Source organism: Pyricularia pennisetigena, chromosome 2, assembly GCF_004337985.1.
Source record: "Pyricularia pennisetigena strain Br36 chromosome 2, whole genome shotgun sequence".
Taxonomy (NCBI): Eukaryota; Fungi; Ascomycota; class Sordariomycetes; order Magnaporthales; family Pyriculariaceae; genus Pyricularia; species Pyricularia pennisetigena.
Genome location: NC_043741.1, coordinates 5,808,095 through 5,829,080, shown reverse-complemented (window position 1 = coordinate 5,829,080; position 20,986 = coordinate 5,808,095). Strand labels below are relative to the sequence as shown.

Sequence of the window (20,986 nt, the reverse complement as noted above, 5' to 3'; positions counted from 1 at the left end):
ACTGCCGTGATCCATTCAATGAGCCTTATTTCCTACCGGGACAAGACCTCAAGCGGGCTCGAGACTGTCAGGAGGATGGCGACGATGACGACGACGAGGGGCCGAGATCATGAGCGGCGAAGGGTCTAATCGACCCGCCGACTGTCGCCGAAAGGAGGCCACCGGTGCGGGTAGAATTGAAGTCGTCATCCATGCCAAGTAAGTCATTGAAAAGCAAATCATTTCGAGGATAGGCCGTGTGCCCAGGACTTTCCAAGAGACCAAGACCATGTCGAAGACGCGTTGTGGGAAGCACCGAAGGTGCGTGACCATTAATAATGGAGTTCGGGTTTGGGCCCTGTGCTGGAGTTTGCGGAGGAGCTAGAAGAGTCTCCGGCACCGCAAGCATCAACAGTTTGGCGCACGCAACATAATGCGATGCAACCCACCCTGGTCCTTTCTCTTCTGCGCTGTAATTCTGGAGGGTTACTGTAGTGGTTGGTGTCTTGTACTGTACACGTTTCTTTATTGCTTGAACGAGCTCACGAAGAAACATTATTGACATTATTGTGCCGGAAAAAAACAAAAAGAAAGAAATCAAAATACTACGCGACTAATGATAAGGCTGGCGATTTTTCCTTACTGCAATCTAGGTAAGTCGGGTAGCCTTTGATTTTCCTGCCTCTGTTTCTGCCGCTGACAGGCAAGCAGCTTAACAAAAATGCCTTTTTGGATTTTCTGTAGTAATCCAAGTTCATCTCATGTGTGGTTAAAATCCGTCCTGTAGCCGTTGCCAAGCGTGGTGCCCACAACAGGCCAAGCCAGGGCTGCGCGCTAGTGCTGAAAGAGAGAGTTGCAAGAAGCTGGTGGTTTGTCGCGACACGCTACTGCCCCGCCTCCACCCGACATAACCGTTGTTTCTCGACTTCTCGACATGCTACCCCTCCTTTTGCCAATTCTCCCACAATGCCGCTTGTCAAAGTAATTCCGTAGACCAAAGGCATTGATTAGAGATGTGACTGACATGTGTGTATTGCTTCGGATTGCTTTGTCCGACATGAGATGGCACTTTTACACAACCATCTGGTCTTGCCACGGGTGGCCGACTGCTCGTTATCTTGATTGAGAACTGACAAGCCTCATGGAGTTTACATTTTTATATAAAATCGTCCGATGTCGAAATACAATTTAACGTGGTATACCTGCCTGCGTGAGACTATATGAAGAGCCCGTCCGTCAAATAGGCCACCCTAGGAATTTTGATTATTGATTCCCAAATGCCAGTTCATGTGACCAAGACGTGGAGGTCACACAGACTCGTTACCGGAAAGATACATATTTTTTTTTCTCTTTCTTTTTTTCGGTGATACGTAATGTTTATTTACTGTAGTAATCCTCAGTAGGAGTACAATATTATTACCGTGTTGTTGCCATTTTAGGGATCTTGTGCTGGGTGCGACAGGGCACTCAGTTATCGAGAATCCGTCATCAGACGGCAGATTGCATATTATCTTGCCCAAACGACCGACCGATGATGAACAAAAGGAACCTGCACGAGTTTACTCGAACGTTTCCTTGCCTTTCCGTCACATGATTAATTAGCTAGCATTAGTCACTTGGAAAACTAGGTAACGAAACCAAGTATCGGTGTATCGTCACCTAATAGCCACTTTGCCTCACCCAACTCTCAGACAGCCCTTCCGTCTGTCGTTGATGTACGGCAGTATAGACAACAGTAGTCATCCCTACCACGTAATAGTCTCCTCTTGCGCAGGTCCTCTTTCGTGCATATCCTCTTGCATGAGGGTACCTCGGTGGTGGCAACCCGAGACCGCCGGTGCTAACGCAGGCATCGATCAATTTCTGACGGATGGCTGGGCGTCTAGGTGAGTGAGTGATGCACTGTAGGTGCACAGCACCGCAAATCCTTCCAAGAGCACTCCGTAAACGAAAAACACGCCCCTCGCATCCTGCATCAATCCCGAGGCCCCCCCAACAAAAACATCACTCCACGCGGAGATCGATCGAGCCCCGGTTGTGGTTGTGTCGCTAAATAAGAAGGTTTCCGTTCCCGTTCTCTTGCTCCGCAGCTCGACTCTGATCCTGCGCTTACGGTATTTACCCGTTACTGCTTCTTTACTGGCATATGTCTGATCAGGCTCGCGAGGTGAAAAGAAGAAAGAAAAGGCCATTGTTCCCAAGACGATTGAAACAGTTTGACTAATTCTTTCTATTGTGCTTGGTTTCCTTGTTGATCTTCCCCCATCTCCCATTGAGACTTTTTTGTTTCTGCTTCCCCTGACCTGTACACAAAGCAGCCCCGCTTTACTTGGCCCAACTCACCTCGCCCTGGTTACCAACCCCCGGTCCCCGCCTCACACAGTAATCAGGGCCAGTCGTTGGGCATAAGAACATCTACGAGCCCGACTAAGCTCGCAGTCAGCTCTTCTCCCAGCCGTCAATCAAATTTTTATGATGCACCACAATTAGCAGAAGCAATTGGCAAGCCCCAGAACCAAATTTTGAGGCGATTTCACCTCAGGAGAGTGCGCGTGTGCGCGAATAGCCTCACACAGCGAGGAGAGACCGCTGGCTGAGCGCTAGAGCTTGGCGAGCTCAGAAGCCCTCTCTGTCTGTCTCTGCACCGATCAAATTATAAGTGCCAGGATGATGGACTCGGTTCACATCAACAACCTCCAAGCTGGACAATGGACAAGCCCAGAGCCGCGAGCAAAAACACATAAACCGTAAGTTTTCAGCCCATCTTTTGTTTCTGTGCATATTATTTTAGTCAGATATGCTTGTGTTGAGCCCTGGGAAACAACGCCCCCCCAAAATAAAAGCTGAGACGAAACTGACCGGGCCATGATTAAATTCCCAGTGTCGATCCCCCACCGCCCATTCGCGCGAATCAGTCATCCAAACTTGACCGTCAGGTTCCCCGGTCTAATGACTTAATCCCCCGTTATCCACCAGCACCCAGCGTTGAGGATGAGGCTTCATCACTGGCAAAAGAACATGCACATCCTCAAGCGCAGTCCCCCTTACCGGCCGACGAGGAGGTTCAATGTCGTGGAGAACTAGAGCAAAATCCGATCCTTGTCCCGGTGCACGAGTCCAATCCGGAGCGACGATATGTGCATGTTGGAACCAAGTCTACCAGTGATACTGAGTCCGAAGACAGCCCCAAGAAAGGAGGCAGTGGTAAAGAGCAGGAAGATGCAAAGCCAAGACCGGAGAATGAGAGCTACAAGGCCAACACCGGTCGCAAGTACACTGTGCCCAGCGTGGTACCGGTTATTTTGAAGCCTGTCGAGAAAGCGACGCCTCCAGATGAAAAGGGCGACACAGAGCGGAGGAGGCTGAGGAGGAGCCGCAGTGAGCTACCTCGCATCGAGACTGACGTAGCTACGCGAGACCGGTCGCGAAACCGCTCCAGGGACCGATCCAGGGAGCGCCGAAGGGCTGCATCTCGAGCTGCTTCCCGGAACCCGTCTGGCAGGAATTCATCTCGGGAACGGTCTCGGGAACGCCAAAGAGCGCGATCTCGTGCGCCATCCCCAGTCATCTCGAGGAGAAAGTCTACTGCGTTTGTCAACCAGCGCCCGCGTACCGACTACTTTGATTCCCCCAGCGACGCATATCTATCACCAAACCCCACCGTGATCAAGCACTCCACCACGGGACGTGACAGAGCCTACTTTGACATGAACGACACCACCACATCCAACGGCGAAAGGCCACGCTCGACAGTTGTCCACAGCTCGGCTAGACCAAAGGTTTACGACGAGAGGGGCGAAAAGCGGAGCGCAATCTCATACGAGAGAACAAAACACTACGAGGATTCCCCTAGGCGTCCGGTTAGCAGCATTGAAATACCGCGAACGCTGCGCGCATACTCTGACAGACGATCGGAGAAGAAGTATGACGAATCTAGTCCCCGCACTAGCAGGAGAAACATCTCCCCTCCACGCTCAGATGGCCGCAGCATATATTACGGTAGTGGATCGCCACCTCGTTCGGATAGGAGAAGTTCACCAACTCGCTCGGAGCGTTCGGTCAGGTCGGAAAGGTCGGACAGGAGGAGATCTCCCCCACCGCGAAGGTACTCTGAGCGGGAGCGAGACCGGGAACGGGACCGCGATCGTGACCGTGTACGGGAGAGGGAGAGAGAACGCCTCAGGGACAGAGAGAAACGGAACCGAGACCGGACGCGTGAGCCACCATCGAGAAGCGATTCATACAAGAGCCAACGCTCATCGCACAACAGCGATGAATCAAGCGACGACTATGCGAGCTCGCTCCGGTCTGCTCGAGGCGCGCGAGACAGCCGTGTATCCTTAATGAGTGGTGATCCTAACTATCTGCTCAGCCCAGAGTCGATAACTAGGCCTTCGCTCAGCAGCAGGATGAGCTCGCGACGTGAAACCCCGTTGACATCACCGTGGGGCTCAGTTGCGGGCATGGATACCCCCCCGCTACCCAGCCCACGCTCTTCATATACGTTCCCTCAGACAAAGGAGCGACGCCGAGGTGACGAAGGCCCCACGTCACCATTCGCCCCTAGCCCTTCCCCGCCGACGAAAACATCACCTCAGACTCAGCATGCGCAGATACCCAGCCTTACTGCATCACTGAGTCTCCCTGTAGGCGCAGCAATGACTGCCGGTGCCGTTGTTCCCACTTCGGGTCTCGCTAGTGTGCCCAATGGCACCATCGAGCCCATCGAGCGTATGCATACACCGATGCCTCCTCCAGCTCAGCGTCAGGATTCGGCCTCGTCGATTGGGTCATGGCAACAGTCCCCATACAGCCCCCCTCCCTTGCAGCCATATGAAAACGGGATCACAGACCAGCAGGTCGTATCCTTCAGACAGTACTCCGAGGATGTCAGCGAGGGACGGGTGAACGATCTGCCCGTATGCCCTCGCCGGACACCTCAGGTTGGGCTAGCGGATTGGCTCACGTTTCCGCAATCTAATAACTTCAACATATGCCCCGACTGTTACACGGGCGTATTTGCACACACCGAGTACGCTCACATGTTTGTGCCGGCCCCATTCAGACCGTTGGACAAGCCCATAGTATGTGACTTTGGAATTTCGGCCTGGTATCGCATCGCCTGGCTCATGACGCGCAAATCTGGCTTGCCGAACCTGCAACTGCTACAGAACATTTCTGTAGTCGACACCAAGAACCAGCCCTGCTCTGGTGACAAACGAATGACGCGAGTTTGGTACACAGTCCACAATCCTAGGGATCACCGGCCCGTGGAACGCTTTCAAGTGTGCGGATACTGTGCAGGTTCTGTTCAGAGCCTGTTTCCCAACCTTGCCGGCGTCTTCCAGCCGGTAGACAGCAAGGCCGAGCCCACAAAGGCGATATGCTCGCTGCACTTTTCCGCAGAGCGTCTACGCTTTCTCGACTACTTTGACCTGCTCGAGGAAACATCCGACAGGGCCAAGTCCCGCGGCTCGATCCCCGACCTGCGCAGGCTCTACGATAAGCTGCGACGGCTCAGCCTGGGCGACTGCGCCCGCGACGAGTACCTGACCGACCGCGAGTGGTACACCATACGCAACTTCCCACGCTTCACGGCATGCGAAGAATGTTTTGAGCAGGTCGTACAGCCTGAGATCGACAGGAGCAACCCGCTAGCGAGGCAGTTTCTCCATCGGCCTCAGCGCATGCGCCGGGCGGCCTGTCAGCTGTACTCGGCGCGGATGCGTCGTCACTTTGCCGAGGCCTGCCGCGCCAACGATCTCGACAGGCTCATCCGCGTCGTCGAGGAGCGAGAGCACATTGAGAAGGATTGCAAGGCGCGCATTGCCCACTACCAGGCCCAGAACCGCCTCGACAGGGTGGATGATTACGAGAGGAAATGGCAAAGGTATGAATGAAACAGACAGACAGACAGGCAGACAGGCAGGGAAAGGGGTGAAGCCACGAGAATGCGCTTCTTAATGAACGCGTCGGAGATCCGAACAGCGTCAGTTGCATCAAAAGCGACGCAAAATGGAGATGGCGTTCTGTATGTAGAAGTACTTTCACGCTTTCTGCTATTTTGGGTGGCATACCTGGAGGGCTCTTTTTTCTATATTTGTAGATTACGTCTGGGACTTTTTTTTGGAGTGTAAAATGATGATTATGACCAATGAGCCTTGCGTGTATGAGTCCGAGTGAAGAAAGCAATTGTAGGAGGATGTCCTCATGCCTCATGACGCCAGCCTGTGTACGTATTATGGCACTATGTCTGTTCTCGGTTCTTTCCACCTACAATACACACCCCCTGCATCTTCTTCTTCTCAAAAGGCCATCTAACAAAAAACCGGATGTGTTGGTGAGCAGTCTTGTCGGGTAATAGAGCCAATCAACTTAAATCTACGAGCAGGTTGGTACCTACGCGGCCGCCTACTTATTTAGGGATGATAAACAAGATTATCAATAGTTTCAACATGCACGAGACAGACATTGAAAATGACAAGCGCTGCGCTTCGACTACACTAAGCGCCGGCCCAAGAGACCTGAGGCTTTGAGTGAATGCATGTACACCGAGAGCTCCAGAAAAATCGAACTTTGTGGATAATCCGAGGCAGCAATAACTACCGTTTTGCCGAGTGTCGGTCTGAACGCAATTTACCCGGTCTCCATGTCTGGAGAGCCCTTGCATCATTAAAATGGTTGACTTGCCTGGGTTTGATTGCTGCAAAAGTCAAGGTCATCGAATTAAGCACAGTACTCTTCTCTATAGTGTGCTTTTTGCGGTCTATCTAGACGGAACAGTCTCGACAAAACACGAACTGAATATCACTGGACCCAAAGACATCCACCCCAGCAGCACCAGTTCTGGCAAAAAGTGAGGAAACAGACAAAAAAAAAAAAAAAACAATGTACACCGGACACTGGCAAGGATTACTTCAATGCCTCGCCCTACTACTGCACGCAACGCATTCGCCGGCTCTCCCGGCCGGGAACGATCAGCTACAAGAGTTTGAGCTCTACGGTGAGGACTTTGACGGTAGCGGCGGGTTCAGGCTTGCGCTTGGGTCGGCGGGCACCAGGGAGCACTACCCGCGACCGAAGCCCGGGTCTCCCGCTGCCGAGGAGCCGGGCAGGCTGTATGAAGCGAGGAGAAAGGCGCAGGGTAGGGCTAGGGAGGAAGCCTTGGAACAGTTGAGGGTCTTGGCCGGGGGTGGTGGATGATTTCTGTGCGTAAAGGAGAAAGGATAGGGGGAGTCAGTGGGGGAAGATTACAAGTCCTGACAGGGCTAGATGGCTCATATGTTGAAGCCGGACTTTTATTTTTGTTTCTTTTTTTTTTTTTTTTTTTTTCAAGAACCGGGGAAGTCCGTTGGGTACCAAATATTTGAAGAATATTATAGGAGAATGTTTCTTTCCTTGGTTTTCATTCTAGGGAACAAGCTGAACAAAACCTAGCTTTGTATTGGTGCCTGGCGTCCTGGAACAGGTGGTGAAAAAGAAAAACGTGGACCCTCCCAGCTTGCATCATCCGGGTTAGGGTCGTTACAGAGCGTCAAAATCAAAACCTCGAACGAAGCTCCATCTTACACGTGACCTAGATTCACGAAAAAAAGTAGCCCCACCGGCCACTGCCCCCCACGAAAATTGTCGATTAGAGGAGCAAAAACGAAGCAAAAAGCTTTCGTGCCTTTTTCGAGGACATACTAACCAACAGACAGCCGACCAGCCAGAGGTGAGCCTCCTCGCCATCTACACCCGCCGTCAGACTCTTGAAGAGCCTGGACAATCAGAAAAAAAAAACGAGCTTCGATCGCTAATTCGAACGAATATCCTCACACACCAGACAGCAGAAATCTTCGCAATGGCTTCCCGACCGACCGTTTCGATCATCGGCGCCGATGGCAAGGCCAGCGGTGCCACCCACCCGATCCCCAATGTCTTCACGGCCCCTATCCGTCCCGACATTGTTCAGCAGGTTCACAAGGGAATGGCAAAGAACAAGCGCCAGCCGTACGCCGTTAGCGAGAAGGCCGGTCACCAGACCTCTGCCGAGTCTTGGGGAACTGGTTAGTGCAACCTGAAATGAGCGAATATTTTGGGCTCGAGATCGAGAGCATCCAATCTGGCAGATTTTGAGGAACGATTTAGGCGTCATTGGACTTGCTGTTCGCTAGCCTTGAGCCTTGTCGAAAACAAATCCTCAGATGATACCCAGTTTGCGGCGCCAAGACCCAACAACAGCCACACACACAAGACTCTCGGATCATGTTGCTAACAATGGCATCACACTAGGTCGTGCCGTTGCCCGTATCCCCCGTGTCTCTGGTGGTGGTACCCACCGTGCCGGTCAGGCCGCTTTCGGTAACATGTGCCGTTCCGGTCGCATGTTCGCTCCTACCAAGGTTTGGCGCAAGTGGCACATCAAGGTCAACCAGGGCCAGAAGTGAGTAGCGACTTATGGGAAATTCCCGGATTATCAGTCAAGGGATCATGCTGACTTTTGCTCTAGGCGCTTCGCTACCACCTCCGCCCTCGCTGCTTCGGCCGTCGCCCCTCTCCTGCTCGCCCGCGGTCACAGGATCAGCAACATCCCCGAGGTCCCCCTGGTTATCGACTCTGCTGCTTTCAGCGGTGCCGCTCTTGCCAAGACCGCTGCCGCTGTCGGTCTCCTGAACGCCGTTGGTGCTGGCGCTGACCTCGAGAAGGTCAAGAAGTCGAGGGCCATGCGTGCCGGTAAGGGCAAGCTCCGTGGCCGCAGGTACCGCCAGCGCCGCGGTCCCCTGGTCATCTACGACCCTGCCACCGACGGCACCGACCTTGTCAAGGGCTTCCGCAACATCCCCGGTGTTGAGACCAGCTCCGTCTACTCCCTCAACCTCCTCCAGCTCGCTCCTGGTGGCCACCTTGGTCGCTTCATTGTCTGGACCTCGGCTGGTTTCAAGGCCCTCGACAACATCTACGGCACCACCACCACCCCCTCGGCGCTGAAGAAGGACTTCCTCCTGCCTTCCAACGTCGTCAGCCAAGCAGACCTGACCCGTCTGATCAACAGCTCCGAAATCCAGAGCGTCCTGCGCGCACCCAAGGGCACTGCCCGCACAAAGCGCCAGGGCTGCCTCAAGAAGAACCCGCTCAGGAACAAGCAGATCCGCCTCCGCCTCAACCCTTACGCTACCGCCTACCAAAAGAACAAGCTTGGCGAGGAGAAGCTCAGGGAGGGCAAGCCTGAGGTACCTGAGGCGTTCAAGACTCAGCTTCACGAGAACTAGGTTGGGTGTTTGGGCATGGGGATTTCAAAAGGTTGTCTTCTTTTTTACGGGGCGTCTAGTGGGTTCATGGAAAACCATAGTGCAATGTCATTTCAGCAGATCGATTTCACCTCTGTAGCTTCATCGGCAGTGAGATGATGGTGATTAATGAGTTTCTTCACATGAGTCAAATCCAATACCCGAATGACATGATAAATTTGAAAGAGAAGCCGTGATTGTTCGAGTAGATAGATGTTGATTGGTTTGTTCAGAGACTGGTGATTTGTGGTACTCGGGTACTAAGTTAGTTGATGTTGATTGGACTTGCAGTCCTCAGCGGCGCTTATTAACTCACCTGCCGTCCGATTGCTTTTGCGTCGAAACGCCGACGACGCAAATTTGCAGCTCTAGTCCTACCAATAAGCTGTACGCCACACCGCTGTTGGGCTTAACCTTATACCAACTTCAGATTGGTAGATTTCTATTTTATTTAAGCCGTGTGTGTGTGTGTGTGTGTGTGTGTGTGTGTGTGTGTGTGTGTGTGTGTGTGGCCTTTTTCGTATCTACTTATCGCATTTGCTGTCACAAAATCAGCATCCCATGTACATGCCCATGTTTCCGACATCTTGGTCCACGACATTCATGGATGATGCCCCGCCAGTGGATATCGGGAAGCCTTTTAACAGATCTTCAATCTCGCGGACCGTCTTGATCTTCCAGAATCGCTGAACGCCATCAACGAACCTCCGAGTGCACGGGTCGATGGCCTCCTCGGCCTCGGCCGCAAAGCACAGGCGGAAATAGGCCCAGCCGTCCTTGCGTTGGATCTCCTCGTTCGCGCTGAACATGAAGCCAGGGGCGACGAGAACCAGCCACGGCTTCTTGGTGAGCATGGCCATCAGAGCGCCCGACAGGACGCCGCCGTCCATCACACCGGCGGGCTCGCCGTCCTTGCCAGGGCGGGGAGCCTTCCAGAGCGGATGCGTCTCGAAGAAGACGCGAAGCCACACGAACATGCCGCCGCGGGGCCAGTCGAACTCGAAGAGCTTGGTCTTGGTTATGACGCCCCAGTCGGCGTCCAACGGGTGCGGACCGGGGACGATCGGCGTGCCCTGCTTCAGCTGGTACTTGCCGTCGTCGAGGATGCGGCAGACGCGGTTCATCCTGTCTTCGTAGGCGCCGCGGAGGCCCTTGAGCCACCGGACCCAGCCGTCCATCTGCCAGCCGGTGAATGCCATCCGGTCCTTGTGGGTGCGGAGACTGAGGAACGACGTCTTGGCCTCGGCGGGTTGAGACCCCATGACCAGCTCGCCGATCATAGATTGGACGAACCCGCTTGGCTGCTGGGTTGTTGATTCCGTGATTCTACAGCATCGTTAGAGAGATGCCTTTTTTTTTTTAAGCGATTTCTCGCACATAGATAGACACTCTGAACTTACCTTACGAATCGCTCAATGATGGCCGGCTGTGCCGTCAACCAACCGAGTCTACAGCCAGGTGCGACAGTCTTGGAGAAGGTGTCGAGCCGGACAACGCGGCCGTCCACGTCAAAGCTGAGGAAGGATGGAACCAAGGAGTCCAGGAATGCATAGCCGGTTGAGCGTGAGTATGTGGAGGCCACCCGTGGCGGAGGCAGGTTCCTGCTCTTGGCCTCCTCTTTGGCTGCCGACGGAAACTGCATGTACCTGTAAAGACGTATATGTGAACAGCTGAGCGACACCATAGCGTTTCTGGCGGTGGAGGATTTACTAACCAGTAGGGATCATCCTCAACGATGACCACGTCATATTTGCTGCATATGGCATACAGCGCCTTTCGTCGCTCCACATCCAGCACGATACCGGTCGGGTTGTGACCCATGGTGACCGTGTAGAGGAGATGGGGCCTCCTCCCCTTGCTGTCGTCCCAGTTCGCGAGCACGTCCTCCAGACCGCCCGGCCCATCGGCAAGCATGCCGCCCGAGTCGGCCTCGACGGTGACGATCTGGATGCCCTTGGGCCTGGCCTGCGTGAGCACGTTGCCGTACGCGAACCTCTCGCACAGCAAGCCCGGCCTGTCGCGCACGTCGTCCCCGTTGCCCTCGCTCCACGGGTCGACAAAGAGCTCGAGCGTCTTGGCGAAGCCGTCGGTGGAGCCGACGGTCAGGACGACCTCGGGCCCCGTGCGGTACGGCACGTCCGGGTGCAGGTGCTCGCGGGTGAACTGGCGCACGAAGGACAGCAGCGGCGGGTAGCCGTCGGCCGTGCCGTACTGCAGGGCCGTCGCGAGGTCAATCTTGCGTAGCGGGTCCGTCTCCTTGGCGACCAGCGGCACCGTGATGTGGGTCGACGCGCTCCGGTCTGGAGAGTCGCCATTGCTGCGGTTGTTGTTGTTGGTAGTGGTGCTTTCGCTTGGCTTCCAGCGCTCCGGCTTTGCGGCCTGCGCCTCGAGCGTGTCGAATGGGAAGAAGCGGAGATTGGGAAGTCCTGCCGATGTTGTACGCCCGCGGTGGGAAGGGGGAGGGCAAGAGGTTAGTCTTTAGTGGGCGGATAGCTGGCGCAACATTGAAATTTCCAAGGGGAAATCAAAGGCGATGCTCACCTCCGGCAAAGTTCCCGATACCTGGTATCTGGAAGAATTTGTAGAATTCCTTGACTTGGCTGGGATTCCGGTTCTTGGTCGTTTGCGAATAGTAGTGGCTCAGATCCCGGGGTAGAGGCCTGCTGTCGTCCTGGTCATTGTCCTGCCTCCGGGACAGGGGGCGAGTCGGTAGTTCCATTTTAGCAGCTTGTCCAAGGACGGTAGAAACGCTGATCTCTCTGAAACAGTGACAGGTGTAGGCAAGTTGGGATGGCGCGTTCTTGTCGTCTGCTAGCTAAATTTCATTCAAAACGGTTGCGATGGAAATCCCAACAGACCCGGGAAGACCAAGCTAAGATAAGAAAGTCCGAGTTCCAACTGCTTATACCCATTCAGCTTGGTGACGATTACAAATGCAACCCCCCCAGCTTTGTAGAATACCCAGGAACATATCCCCAATCGCGCGGCATTGGCTGTAACCATTTAAACCCCTGGCATCGGAGCCGGCGGGCCCCGCTAAATCAGGCCTTACTCCTTGCCTCTCATTGCTCACGATAGCCCTGGAATAGGGCGTTGGACCGCACGCAGCTTAGCGGGGCCCCGCCCTCGGCAAGGGCTTGTTGCGCATGGCCAGATACAAGATTTGGCTTCAACTACTGCGACCACTTTTGGCGCAATCTGGTGCGCACAACTCCTCAGGGGCTGTTTGCTACCTATGGCGGCATTGAAAGATTGGACGACAATCACCGACATGGTATTTCCACAGATGACACTCGTCCAATGTTACCAATTTTACTTTTTTTGGCTAAAGAAACCCCTAGAAAGAATGTGCCATCTTTTCTGCTGGGAGTGAGCAATCAGCCGCCGAGGCACACGCTTGATGTAAAAGTAAGTAAATGACAAAAGGTTAAAAATAAAAGTTAAAAATCAAATAGCAGAGGCTCTAAATGTCCTTCGTGGCGCCCATTTCCGAGCGGTTAATATACGGGGTTTCTTGTGCATACCTCAAAGTAATGATGCCTATGTTCATCCTTTACGTGGATGATACAATATAAAGATCTGATAGTAACGAGTACTGCCAGGATATCTGAGAAAAGCTTGCAGCGGCATGATACGTCATTAGAAATAGCGTGCTCGCAATCCCATCAGAACACACGTGGATGTCTCCGTCTAACAATGCGAAGGCCAGGGTTCTCACTTTGCAGGTGCGAGTCTTTGCCTTGAGTTGTTAAACAGACAAGCTATACTTATATGGTTGGCTGGTTGGTTCTGCCATTTTTCAACTACAATCAGAGACCATGTCGATCTAGTCTAGATTTATATCCGAAATATCTTTCTGCTTAGAGAACATCTTGCGCAGCCTCTTCCACGGCGTCAGAAGGCGCTTTGTAATGGAAGCCGAGTTCAGCGAGGGTCTTGGCGGTTCTGCCAGTCTTTTCAAACTCTAGCTTCGCTTGCGCATAGATTTCCCTCTGCCAAACCTGTTCGTCGGTCCACAACGGAGGCTCCTTTCCACTCTCGGCCTTTGCAGCCCAGGCGTGCATCTCCCTGAGGTACTCGACATCGCCCTTCTTTGGATAGACGTGAAATGCCGGGCCTCTTTGCTCTTCCGCGGCCTTCTCCCAGTCCGTCATTTCTTTCTCGGACGGTAACGGCAAGACATTCGCCCACAGCCGCGCGTAGATGGCAGCCTGGCTTTCCGAGAATGGGAACGGGATGACTTTGATTGGAAGACCCGGGAACACCAAGGTCGGATGCTTGATGTGAAGAAAGTCCTTGTACAGCCCGTGGACGCGCCGGCCGTCTGTCAGCAACGGTGTATCGAGCGACTCCAGGAAGGGGAAGGCAAACAGATACCCAGTGCAAAACACCACAGCATCAATGTCCTTCTCAACACGGCCATCTTCGAACCGCACCCCCTTTTCCTTGACGAGAAACTCTGAGATTGGAGGTGTTTCTGCAGCCCCGATGTGGGCTAAGCTATCCGACGCTGTCGGCTCCCGCACCGAGAGAAACACCTGCCCAGCCACCCTCTGGATCTGCGCTGCAATGTCAACTCCTGAGGCTGAGTTGCCCACAACAACGACTTTCTTGTCCGTGTAGATATTGGGCGAGCGGTAGGTCTTGGAGTGTGTAATGACACCTGGGTGCGCCTTGTGGAAGTCCTCAATGCTGGGGATCCGGGGCATATAGGTGGTGGAGTAGTGACCTGATGCAACCACAACCGCGTCAAAGGTCTGAAGCTGTGAATTACCGCCCGCAGAAGACTCAGTCTTGACGTCCCATTGATCCTTGCCTGTCCCTTGCCTGAGACGGACGTCTCTGACAATGGTAGAGAACTTGATAAGATGTCGAACGTCTTGCGAGTACTTCACCAGATAAGCCTGAACCTCATCCCGATGGGGAAACGCCACAGTTTCGGGAAACTCCAAGTCCTTGAATCTCATTATAGTCCTTGGGATGTTGGTATGTAAGAGATCGTACATGGGCGAAGGAAACACAGCCGGTCCCTCCTCGTCGGGAAAGACTGGAGGATCCGGCGGGCAGGAGGGGCTCGTCTGAGGAACGTGCAGCGTGCTCGAGGGAGTCTTGCTGTAATTCCAAACTCCGCCGACCTCCGCTGCCTGCTCAAAGACAACAATTTCGGAAAAGACTCTTTGCGCCAAAAGGTATTTGGCAGCGGCGAGGCCACAGGGGCCAGCGCCGATGACGGCGACCCGCTTCACATCAAAGCAGGCTCGGAGGACCATTTTTGCTTTGCCAAACTGGAACCGAGAAACGGCTTACTTTCTGCAAGCGGCCTGCGACAGATGGACTCCAAATCTCTCCAAAGCTTCAAGCACCAGGCCCAAGCAACCTCTTCGACTTGTGTTCTACTCTATTCAGTCACGCCATCTTGAGGTTGGAATGCGGGCGATAATGGCGAGCAAGGCCCCAGTCTCGCGGGGCGCTGAAAGCGGAGATGGGTGGATTCAAGTGAGTGGGACTTATCTTGACAGACCGCTTTCCGCAAACATACTAGCGTAGAATCAAGGTAATGTGCACAGTAGCTAGCTACAGGTACCGGCACCCAAGTACTACCTACCTAGCTTGGCGATGGATGTTGTCAGCTGAATAAAGTTGGAGAAGGTGCCTTGCGTGCTAAGCGTTTGTGCTTGTAGCTGTTGGAGCTTTCTCATAGGCGATTTTGTTTCCACATCTAACGATACCTCACCCAAGGTACCTACCTCTTCTCTATCGACGTCGCTTCCGCAATCGTGTCTTCCTCATACACAACTTTCATTCAGCACCCAATTACACGCAGCATCGGCACCCTCGATTTTCAGACCTGCCGCTCAGGTCAGCGAAAACCCTCAAATGGTTTTATAGGACGCCCAAAAGACCGCCTCATTTCCGCAGAACGAACCCAGCGCAGGCGACGGTCGGCGCGTCGTCTGTGCTGAGTTCTGCAAACCTTTCGACGCCATGGAAATGGACGCGCCATCTGCGACCAGCCGTCCCGAGACCCTTGCCGCGGGCATCGTCACTCCGATCGCCCAGCTCGCCCCGGGGCTCTCCGACCAAGACTCGCGCGTCGTGAGAGGCGAGGTCACCGTCGTCTGGCCTTATAGTCTGATCCGCAAGTCTTTTGCCTTTGTCATCGCCGAGCCCGACGTCCGACTGCGCGACTCCAGTGGTCAAATTCGTCTCCAGATCGATGGCGCGATTGCGAAGCTCGTCGCTGAGAGTGGGCTTGAGAGTGGCGATGAGATCTTGCTGAGTTTGGCAGGTGCAGGCTGGGCTGCCAACACTTACGAAGCTCGGATACCTGGGTCATGTTCGAATTGGCAGCTTGAATACACTCAGAAAATCACTCTCGAGGTATGCATTCTCTGCAGCCCCCACACAGCACATATGAATGCGAGTCTGGATCTCTAATCATCTAACCTACCGATAGATCAAATCCTCCTTGACTGAGGACACCAAAGTTCTGGATTTAACAAATCCGCCTTCCACAGAGACGGGCCCTGCATCTGAACCTCCCATCGTCGAAGCGCCTTCGGAGGATTTCCCCATCGCCGAAGAGCCGTCCGTCACCAGTCCTGTGCAGCAATCGAGCCATGTCGAATTTCATTCCCCGGCTTTCATCAAAAGAGCTCGCCTATCCTACGGTTCTCTGTTTGAACCAGACCACGACCCGTTTGCAGAAGACGATGGTGGGGTAAAAGGAAAGGGCCGGAAAAGGGCACGATTCGGTCGCTACAGTGCGTCATGGAGATATGCCAGCCATTCGCCTAGCCCCGAGCCCAGCGACGCCGGTGTGGAGGAGGATCCCGACGCGGAGGCTGCTGCAGGCACCGATGATAGTCCAAGCACAGCAGCACCTGCGCCGAAGTCCTCGGAGCCGACAATGGTTGATGAAGGTTGCCAGGTCGTCGAGTCGAATCTTGCCTCAGACGAGGCAAGCATAGATCGTCCAGTAGCATCGCCGGCCGAGAAAACAACCACAGATGCCAGTGTGCCTGACCCGCCAGTTTCATTTGCACCGACACTTGCGCCAGAGAGCGCGCAGATGTCCACTGGAAATGTCGAAGCAACTGTTCCTTCGACCTTTGAGACTAGCACCCTATTTGGGAGATTTGAAAGCAGTAATGGCGATTACTCTGTGCCTAGGTTTCAGACAGACATCTCTGACATCCACAGTGGCCCTTCTATAGAGGAACAGGTCAGGTTTGGCTTTCATCATAGTCCTAGCATACCGCTGGCGCCCCAGGGAACGGAGGTGGAGCATAGTCAACCTTTTCCGCAAGCCCACGGCACTGAGCAGGCGACGCCACTTCCGGCCAGCACTGGAGCTGAGGCTTCAGGAATGGTCCAAGACCTGCCGCCTGTACCAATGTCCAAATCGCATGACGGCGAAGCAGTCCACCAAGAGACCATACCGCTCTGGAATGTCAGCAACGAACAGATACTGAATCCTGCACACGCGGATGCAGAGCTGCCCATTGATCCCTCCCTCACGGCAGCTCTGGATGCAGACGGGCCAGACACAGAACTAGGCACTCCTAGCCGTACAGCATTGCCCACTGAGGTCAACTTGTACGGATCATACAACGAGAATCGATACCAAAACGAAGCCGAAAATGAAATGGTGGAACAGAAGATCGAGGGAGGGTCGGTATCCTCCGAGGAGTCCATGAATCCCGATGAAGCCGAATACGAGCGCGAACTGGCCAATGAGTCCTATGATGATTACGATATGAGGAACTATGCCGACGTGGAGGACGATATTGAGGGACCACATGACAACGTGCCGCCTGAGGGAGAGGACGAGGAGGGCAATTATTATTCGGATGGAAGTGAGGGCCAAGAGGAGGAAGAAGAAGAGTATTCCGAGGATGACGAAAGCGACGGAGAATCACAGGAGATGTCTGCACCAAAGCTCGAGAGGGCACCGCAGCAAACGGGTCCGGTAGTGATTGACTTGCTATCAGACTCATCGGATGATGAGAGTGATCCTCCTCCCCGGTCCGTCAGCATTCATAACGCAGAACCTCAACGAGATATCGAGAACAACGATGTTGGCCAGGAATCACATCTGGTAGCACAGAGTTAGTTTCTTTTTCTTTCATTTTCGATGCCCCATTCTCTTCTCAAAGCTGACATGAGTGCCCAGCCTCACAACCATCGCCGCCTTATGACATCCACTCTGAGCCAAGCAACAGTGAACCTGAATCTGAACTTGAAGGATCTGGACAGTCTGAGGAGGATGCAGAGGGCGAGGACGACGAGCTGGCGGGATTTGAGAGTCCCGTAAGATCCATTGTTCAGACCGAACCTGAGCCCGAAGCCTCTCAAATGCCTGCTGTCAAATCAGAGCCCGAACAAATCATGTCATCTTCGCGGCATGCCACGCCAGAGCAGTCAAATAAGGATTCGCTCAAGGACGCCAAAAACGAAAAGTCCAGCCCAAAAACCGATCAAGACGTTGAAATGACTGTGCCGATGATGTCTGGGGCTCTGTTTCCGACTGCAGCTGATGAGATGCAACAATCTATCGAAACCGTCGAGGAAACCGGTGGCGAGGGAGAAACAGACGTCAAGGATGAAGTCGAGGACTCGAAACGATCTTCGCGTCCCCCAGGTGGAGAAAGCGAACCAGACGAGAAGATGGTGTCAAGTGTCGCCACCCCTTCATCACCTATACGAATGAGTGCCACCTCAGAACAGCCAAACGAGCCTGCTATGGCGTCAGATCCAGCCGACGCAATAACAGAGACTGGTAGACTTCCCACCCCAACAGGGAGGCAAACGCCACAAATCGAGAACACCGCTCAGTCAGAAGAACAAGAGTCCATACAAGCCGCCCAAACTGCCGACACAGAGCAGGTGCTGAAGGAGGATGATGATAATGTTGATATGGTGGAGGTCCCCATGCTAGACAGTGGATCGCCGCTGTCGACTGTTGTAGCTGCACTGGAACAGAAGCTCGAGGAGAACATTGTGGTTGAGAAACAATCAGAAATTGCGGCCGGTGAGCCTGATGGTGTCGACCTCCCCAGCGAGGGCAAGAAAAACGAGACGGTCTGTCAGGCAGTGGTCTCGGTTGATATCGAACAAGTTACAATCAGCAAGTTGGAATCTGTCGAAACTACACAGCTGTCTGAAGGCAGCGGAGCGCCTGAGAAGTCCGTTGCGACTACGGTGGAAGATACGGAGGTCACTGTTGAAGGCGTTGAGATTGTTGCCAAAGAAGACGACATTGCCAACAAGTCTCCTGGGCCGGATCCGGCGTCGCCTGCGTCTTCCGAAATCGAGCACGTCCGCGGGCAGTCTTTGTCGAGTGTGAGATCGAATCAGAGTCGCGCATTTGCCACCCAGATTCCTCCGTCCGAATCAGGATATGTTAATGACGACTTGTTGACCGACACTCAAGAAAACGACATGTCAGAGAAGCCAGATGGCCAAGGTGTACAGACCGAGATGGATGGAGTTGAGGCTGGGGAACCTGAAGCTTCGGCTGCTCTGCCATCTGAGCATAAACAAAGCCCAAGTCATCGATTTGCTTCCCAGGAACCCACGTCTGACGACGTCGACATGGTTGACGCCGGCTCTGCTTCGGAAGACGATAGTGCTGCCGAAGTTGAAAATGAAAGCGATCATTCTGAAGATGGCGACTTTGTTGAGGCCCCTGAGAGTATCAAAGATGCAGCCGGCGCTGCCGAGGACGACGAGTCGAAATCCTTGTCTCAAGATGACAAGGCTGTCGAAGACGAAGAAATCCCTTCATCGCCTGTTCTAAGTACGACACATGAAATTGATAATGAAGACGGCGCCAAAGGTGGCTCCTCTCATGTCGAAGAGGATAATGAAGACGAAAAGCCGGAAGCCGAAGAAGTGAAAAGCGTTCCCGACGAGGCTGCTGCTGGATCTTTGCAAAAGGAAGAAATCCGGGTCGACATTCGAGATGATTTCAAGGTCGCAGAGATTGCCTCGGACTCAGAGCCTCGACAAGTCGACGACGCACCGGACGAAGATCAAAGCATCAGTGATGTAAACGAGGAATCGTCACCTGTCAAGTTCGGGGGGTCAGACGATTCTCGGAATGTCTCAGAGGCGGAAGACGGCGACGAGTCGGAAGAGGAAGCGTCTGCTGCGGAACAAACACCAACCACGCGGGCAACTCGCAGCGCTAATAAACAAAACGATACCAAGGCAGCGAGGGCTGCCTACAAACCAAGCAAGAGCCCCGAGCTCGACCCACAGGAGATCTCTAGCGATTCTGAGCCTGAACAGGCGTCAACCAGGATTACCCGGGGTGCACTTAGGAAGGATATCGAACAAACACCCAGCGTCCGATCACGAAACACCCCACAGCCCGATAACGTCAGCGAGCTTGCCGCTGAAGAAGATTCTGAGCCATCGGCTGAGCCGCCCTCTACAAGGGTCACTCGGGCTAGTCGCAAAAATGAACCCTCAGATACTCCGAGGGCTGCCAGGCCCGTCACCAGGGCTACAAAGACCAAGCAGGCACCCACTAAGGCCGAAGAGAAAGCTGACAAGGTCAAGACGACAGCTTCTGATGCTGACCCCAGCGTCCGGCTGGCCAAGGGCGCGGTGAACAAGAAGGGGCCCGTCGAGCAGCCGCAGGAGCGAGCTGATATCATAGATGGTGACCCCAGTATCAGGTTGGCGCGGTCGGCTGCGGGTAACAAGCGCAAGCAGCCAGCTGAGCCGGCCAAGCCGGTAACCGGAACCAGCGATGGCGATCCTAGCCTCAGGTTGGCCAGGGGAGCTGCTGCGAGCAAGCGGAAGCAGCCTCCCGAACCGGTGGAACCATCAGTCGCGGCACCCGATGCAGACCCCAGCGTTAGGCTGGCTAGGGCAGCAGGCAACAAGCGCAAGCGAGTCCCTGACCAGCTGGACGTATCAGCCCCAGCTGCAAAAAACAGGATGACCACTAGGTCTGCCTCTAGCAGTTTTCGGCGGAGCGCCAGCCCTGCAGTGACAGAGGACCCGAGTGTGAGGCTGGCCAAGGGAGCGCTCAATAGTCCCTCTCGTCGCCAGAAACACACGGCCTCGGCAGATGCACATGCACGCACAGAGACGGCGCCCAGCACCAGCAACAACAGCAACCAGATCAAGACAGAGGTCACACGCCGGCTGCGCGAAGACCTGCCCGACTACCAGACCCTTCTCAGAGTGCCCAAGATGGTTGGCAAAACGGTCGATCTGCTTGTCTTGGCCACGACGGAGGGCACCAAACCAACACGAACAAAGGCGCGTCAGTACTGCATGTCCTTCAACGTGACCGACGCCAGCATTTCTTCCCGGGTTTACGAGGTGCAGCTGTACCGTTTACATAAAGAATCCCTGCCCATAGTCAAGCCTGGAGACCGCGTGTTGCTGCGCGACTTTAACATTGTTGCGTTGACGGACCGCGGCTGGGGCCTGCGCTCGGTCGAAAAGTCCTCGTACGCCGTTTTCGACGATGCCGACGATGCGCACGATGGAGAGGACGCGGCCGAACCCGCCGGCGGGATGCCACAGATTCGTGGGCCGCCCGTGGAGCTCACGGCGGCCGACCACGAAGTTGCCAAGCTGCTGAAGGAGTGGTGGAGCTCCCTCGACGATGGCGCCAGGGACAGGCTCGACAAGCAAAACAAGAAGCTCGCAGCTGGTTCATAGGGATGCCGCTTATGTTTGGTTCCAAGTACCACCACTGATAGCCTGGCTTT

At 54.2% G+C, this 20,986-nt stretch overlaps 7 protein-coding genes across 7 annotated transcripts; 4 read left to right on the top strand and 3 right to left on the bottom strand.

Annotated features, from left to right (window-relative positions):
- Positions 1 to 317: 317 nt before the first annotated feature.
- Positions 318 to 890, top strand: PpBr36_01623 (uncharacterized protein; the record flags this gene model as incomplete). The annotated part of the gene is made up of 2 exons (XM_029888808.1): positions 318 to 393; positions 778 to 890. The coding sequence occupies 2 exons, from the start codon at positions 318 to 320 to the stop codon at positions 888 to 890; spliced, it is 189 nt and encodes a 62-aa protein (XP_029750818.1).
- Positions 891 to 2,646: 1,756 nt separating this feature from the next.
- On the top strand, positions 2,647 to 5,879 carry PpBr36_01622 (uncharacterized protein; the record flags this gene model as incomplete). Its single annotated transcript, XM_029888807.1, has 2 exons — positions 2,647 to 2,726; positions 2,861 to 5,879. 2 exons carry the CDS (start codon positions 2,647 to 2,649, stop codon positions 5,877 to 5,879), a joined length of 3,099 nt encoding a protein of 1,032 aa, XP_029750819.1.
- A 988-nt stretch (positions 5,880 to 6,867) lies between these two features.
- Positions 6,868 to 9,230, top strand: PpBr36_01620 (uncharacterized protein; the record flags this gene model as incomplete). The annotated part of the gene is made up of 5 exons (XM_029888805.1): positions 6,868 to 7,158; positions 7,676 to 7,693; positions 7,805 to 8,027; positions 8,254 to 8,404; positions 8,471 to 9,230. The coding sequence occupies 5 exons, from the start codon at positions 6,868 to 6,870 to the stop codon at positions 9,228 to 9,230; spliced, it is 1,443 nt and encodes a 480-aa protein (XP_029750817.1).
- On the bottom strand, positions 6,961 to 7,926 carry PpBr36_01621 (uncharacterized protein; the record flags this gene model as incomplete). Its single annotated transcript, XM_029888806.1, has 3 exons — positions 6,961 to 7,185; positions 7,670 to 7,739; positions 7,802 to 7,926. The coding sequence occupies 3 exons, from the start codon at positions 7,924 to 7,926 to the stop codon at positions 6,961 to 6,963; spliced, it is 420 nt and encodes a 139-aa protein (XP_029750816.1).
- Positions 9,231 to 9,799: 569 nt separating the features above from the next.
- Positions 9,800 to 11,967, bottom strand: PpBr36_01619 (uncharacterized protein; the record flags this gene model as incomplete). The annotated part of the gene is made up of 4 exons (XM_029888804.1): positions 9,800 to 10,574; positions 10,649 to 10,894; positions 10,963 to 11,674; positions 11,790 to 11,967. The coding sequence occupies 4 exons, from the start codon at positions 11,965 to 11,967 to the stop codon at positions 9,800 to 9,802; spliced, it is 1,911 nt and encodes a 636-aa protein (XP_029751808.1).
- A 1,141-nt stretch (positions 11,968 to 13,108) lies between these two features.
- On the bottom strand, positions 13,109 to 14,518 carry PpBr36_01618 (uncharacterized protein; the record flags this gene model as incomplete). The annotated part of the gene is made up of 1 exon (XM_029888803.1): positions 13,109 to 14,518. The coding sequence occupies one exon, from the start codon at positions 14,516 to 14,518 to the stop codon at positions 13,109 to 13,111; it is 1,410 nt and encodes a 469-aa protein (XP_029751807.1).
- A 169-nt stretch (positions 14,519 to 14,687) lies between these two features.
- On the top strand, positions 14,688 to 20,936 carry PpBr36_01617 (uncharacterized protein; the record flags this gene model as incomplete). The annotated part of the gene is made up of 4 exons (XM_029888802.1): positions 14,688 to 14,744; positions 15,138 to 15,629; positions 15,706 to 17,359; positions 17,425 to 20,936. The coding sequence occupies 4 exons, from the start codon at positions 14,688 to 14,690 to the stop codon at positions 20,934 to 20,936; spliced, it is 5,715 nt and encodes a 1,904-aa protein (XP_029751812.1).
- Positions 20,937 to 20,986: the final 50 nt, after the last annotated feature.